Below are 4265 nucleotides of genomic sequence, written 5' to 3' on the forward strand. Positions count from 1 at the left end.
AGGCTGGTCACAATGGGCAAGAACATAAGCTAGTAACTTCACACTTCCCTAGACTATGTTACTACCTCCATAGTGGGTAGGAACATCTATGTAGTGTCATGCAACGATGTATTTATTAGGTTATAGACTCATTGTTTCTTGGAGTGTGTGATGTTCCGGTAACTTAGTTAGTTACCACAAGCACCTCTCTCTTCATTAAATACGTGCCACATAAGCAAAGTTGTATTGAAGTGTGTGATGTTACTCCTAAGTTCCTCCCCACTGTGACCAGCCTTAATGGCGGATGGGGACGGTGTGGCGCGCTGATTGATGGTCTGGCAGGCGGGCAGGCAGGCAGGCCGGGCAGCTCACCTGTAAAACCCTCGTGGACGAAAGGGACTTGTATCCAACACCCGTGTCCACGACTTAGGTAAGCCCCAGATGTGGAAGCATGCAGAGGGATGCTGAGAGTGACACCCCAACATAAAAACGCCTACTTTGGGCGAATTTTCGCAAAATAACATCATTTAAAATTATAAAAAAAATTGCAAAAGGGAAAAAATCATCTTCCTTTCGTGTACATGATTTCCCGTAAAATATTCTGCTCTGCAATCTTTTCAGTAAGGATGAACCTTTGTTTGGGTGTGACTAAGATCACTGAATTCTGGCTTATTGTACATTTAATTCTTCTAAATTTATATGTGTTCTACTAGAGAGTAGTTCATGTTCATGCAAAACAGTCTACTGTTGTGCAAGCTTAATGTGAATTCCCCTACCAAGTGCCTTAGGGAAAAAAAAAGTACTACCCTACCTGGTTTAAATGTTACACTGATGCTAGTTCTTGGTTCATGCTTTTTTTGGACCGAATGTGCAGTAGCCCGCAGAAAAATTTCAGGAAACTCGTACTAAATCAGCGACAACTAATATGAACGGAGGGATTAGCCAATAGGTTGACTGAAACAGCCCTTTGAATTGGTAGGAGTTGGTGAATAGAGGCTTGTGCAGAAGGAACAGGGATGTTAATCAGGACAGGTGAATGAACACATTTCAATGCGTGCACACGACTGTCCAACAGGGTTTTCAGTAGTGTACTACTAATAAGTGATTTAGAAATTAGGACAGGTGCAGATATGCTACAAACACGGATGTTAATTAGGACAGGTGCTTTGAATTGAGACCTGCCTGCCCGGGTCGGCTTTTAAATGCGTGCATCAGTCAATTAATAAATGAGGGAAATTACTGCGGTGTCTACCCTTTCTGGTATCAACCAACAGTCCCATCTTAATCCGCCGTTCCTAGCCGTAGCTAATTAAGGCATCCATCCATCAGCCATCAGCCATGGTCCGAAGCGTGCTAATTTAGGCCATTCTCTTAATTACCAGACTCACTATATTCAGACAACATATAGTGTAAGGCTGGTCATAGTGGGGAGTAACTTAGACTAGTAACATACATATGTTACTAGTCTATGTTACTACCTTCATAGTGGATAGTGTCATAGGTATGGTAACATAGTTGCCTTCATTTATTACTTTGTAGACTCATTATGCATTGGAAACCGCTATGTGATGGTAACATATTATGTTACTCTATTTGCCTCTCTCCTCATTAACTACTTGCCACATCATCATTTTTGCTTATGTGGCATCTATGTTACTACCTATGTTACTCCCACTATGACCAGCCTAAGGTGTTTAGAGAGATGCTTAGAGGGTGCTTGGATACGTTTTAGTCCCATGACTAAAAGTAGTGGGACTAAAACTTACTAGTCTCACCCATGCTTGGATCCAAATACTAAAGAGACTAAAATCAAATTATTGAGCATTTATTATCCTTCAAACCCTCCAATCCAGAACTCGCATGTGTTAAAGGAGAGAAATTAAATGAGGAGAGAGAGGGCTAATACATATTTTAGTAGGTTTCATATGACTAAAAAATTTTAGCCTCAAGACTAGTCCTAGCCTCTCTTTAGTGAGGGATGCTTGGAACTTTAGCCTCTAAAAAAGACTATTTTTAGTCAGACTAAAAATAGTCCTTTGGATTCAAGCACCCTCTTAGTAAAATAAATCAATTTGTTTTAAGGCATCACTGGTTATATCTATAGCAGGATGACTAATTAAGTATTTGCCGTTTACAACTAAGCACTAATGCTTGGGTAAACTGATGCTGGGGTAAAAGCCAGTTTATTTCTCTAAGCATCTTGCATTGTGTGTCTAGAACATGAATGTGTTCATCAATCGATGAAGACATAGGGTTTTTTAAGAAAATACTTTGTGAACTAGTAATATTAGGAGTAGGGTGTTTTTGAGCTAGACATCTATGGAGACCGAAAAAATTGAAATAAAATAAAACATCAAACTTCTCACTTTTTTTTAAAAAAAATCTGAAAACAATTGTACAAGTATGCAAGCATATGATTTTTTTTGAAACCGAATATGCAAGCATATGATGTGTATGTGCGTAAAACTTCAGGATGAAGTGCCTTGAAATGCGAGCACTGAAAATTTATATACTTGTACATTATGTCTCTAAGTACATGTGTATTTTTTCCAATTATTTTTAAATGTAAACATGTTAATTTTGATCATTTCAAATTCAAACTCCATGGAGGCCGGGCTCCATTCTGCATTTTTGTAGTATTAGTCCTTTCTAAAGTGCTAACTAGAATTGTATGTGTGCATCGCTTGATGCAGAGGCTAGAGATAATCCTCCTTTTCAAAACCAAGACGTAAGTATAACTATAGGCAGTTGGTAAGATTCCTTCCCATCTGTGGACGCCTTTGGACCGTGAGTCAGAGTTTTTACAGGCCCCTGATATAGCTAGCGCATTCACCTGAACCCATCAATTAATGCCTTTGGGGACTATGAACAGTATCGAAGGAGAATACTATGCTACCTATGCCAACACGAACAGCTCGTGAAACCTTTGTGTAGTACTAGCCGGACATATAGAGAGGTAAAGGTTGAATATGTTCACATGCAAAATAAGACGATGACCTATGTGACAGGCTATTCTCATCGTCGTTTATGTAGAGACAAGTAAAATAAGATGACAAGAATGAGAAAGAAGTCGTTTAAAAAAAAAGAATGAGAAAGAAGTAGTATATGGAAGAAAAATACAACTGGACCAAGCATACCTCTCATGAAGCCGCTGCATTCCATGCCGTAACCTGGATAAGATATTAAACAGACAAAGCATGAGCAAAGAGGAAAGAGGTTTAAAACAAAACTTGCCTCGTCTAGCAAGAACTAGCTGCTGAACTGAAGGGAAGCAAACGAAGATCCCGGAAATCCATGAGCTTTATCATGGCATCATACTGCTACATACGTACCGTGGCAGAGGAAGACGAGCGCCCTGGGCGATGTGGAGGCCGGCAGCCAGCCGCAGGTGAAGAGCTGCACCCCGCTCGAGTTCCTCACGTACTCCTGCGGAACACACGATATGGATCAACCAAATCGATGAGAACCAAGCGGTGGGACGAATCGAGGAGCGAAGGCATGCAATGCAATGCAGGGCCAGGAGGAATCACCTCGTGGTACTCGACGTCCATCCTTCCTGGAGGCCTTGCGCGAAGGGGGAGGAAGGGAGGGGCGGCGTGAGGAGCTGGGAAGAAGGTCGGCGAGGTGGGTGGACAGACGGAGACGGGGCCGGGGGAGGCAGGCGAGGAGCGATGGGGCAGAGCAGGTGAGGGTTGGGTCGCGTGGGTTGGATTCTGATGCTAGCGTGCGTACCTTGCGCTGGCCGGTGAAGCAAGGACGGAGACGACACGCCTAAATCTGCCTGCGCGGCGCGGAGCCTGCCGCAAGGTGACGCATTTATGAACCCCGACGGTGGTGGCTCGGAGAGCGGGGGCGGATACCGAGTTACAGTCCCGTTCGGATCGGTCAGGTCCGAGTTTGCTCCCAATTGCTACAAAGAGAGCGCTTGCTTTCAAGCGTCCCCAGCGACCGCTCTGTCAACCGTCCCATCGATCACCAGATCGCGACACGTTTGAAGTGGTACCAGCCTGGCGTGGCGTTTTGCCTTGTTCCGTTTTGAATTCTTTCGTAGTCACGCGGAGCTCATTTCAATCATCCCCTTTTTCCTCATTCACCTCGCGGCAACAATGGGGTGGAATACCTAGAGGAGGGCGCCGGTGAACCGTGGCCGTTGATAGTTCAACGACGGTAGGCAAGGCGAAGGGGCGGGGGGCTGCCCTCACCGACATACTTGTACCACATTGCGGGGTGGTGAGGCGGTGGGTGCGGCCAAGCGCCTCATGCATGCATGGCAAGGGAAGAGGAGG

The 4265-nt window shown here is 44.3% G+C and overlaps 1 protein-coding gene across 1 annotated transcript in view; it reads right to left on the bottom strand.

The window, feature by feature from the left end:
* Positions 1-3852, bottom strand: part of LOC123189859 (caffeoylshikimate esterase) — a 9375-nt gene extending 5523 nt beyond the window's left edge. Inside the window, exons 1-3 of the mRNA XM_044602369.1 lie at positions 3510-3852; positions 3312-3405; positions 3117-3149 (exon numbers count right to left, since the gene is read on the bottom strand). Of these exons, the coding sequence (XP_044458304.1) occupies positions 3117-3149; positions 3312-3405; positions 3510-3530 (148 nt within the window). The 5' untranslated portion in view covers positions 3531-3852. The remainder of the gene's footprint in view (positions 1-3116; positions 3150-3311; positions 3406-3509) is intronic.
* Positions 3853-4265: the final 413 nt, after the last annotated feature.

This window comes from Triticum aestivum, chromosome 2A (genome assembly GCF_018294505.1).
Source record: "Triticum aestivum cultivar Chinese Spring chromosome 2A, IWGSC CS RefSeq v2.1, whole genome shotgun sequence".
Lineage (NCBI taxonomy): Eukaryota > Viridiplantae > Streptophyta > Magnoliopsida > Poales > Poaceae > Triticum > Triticum aestivum.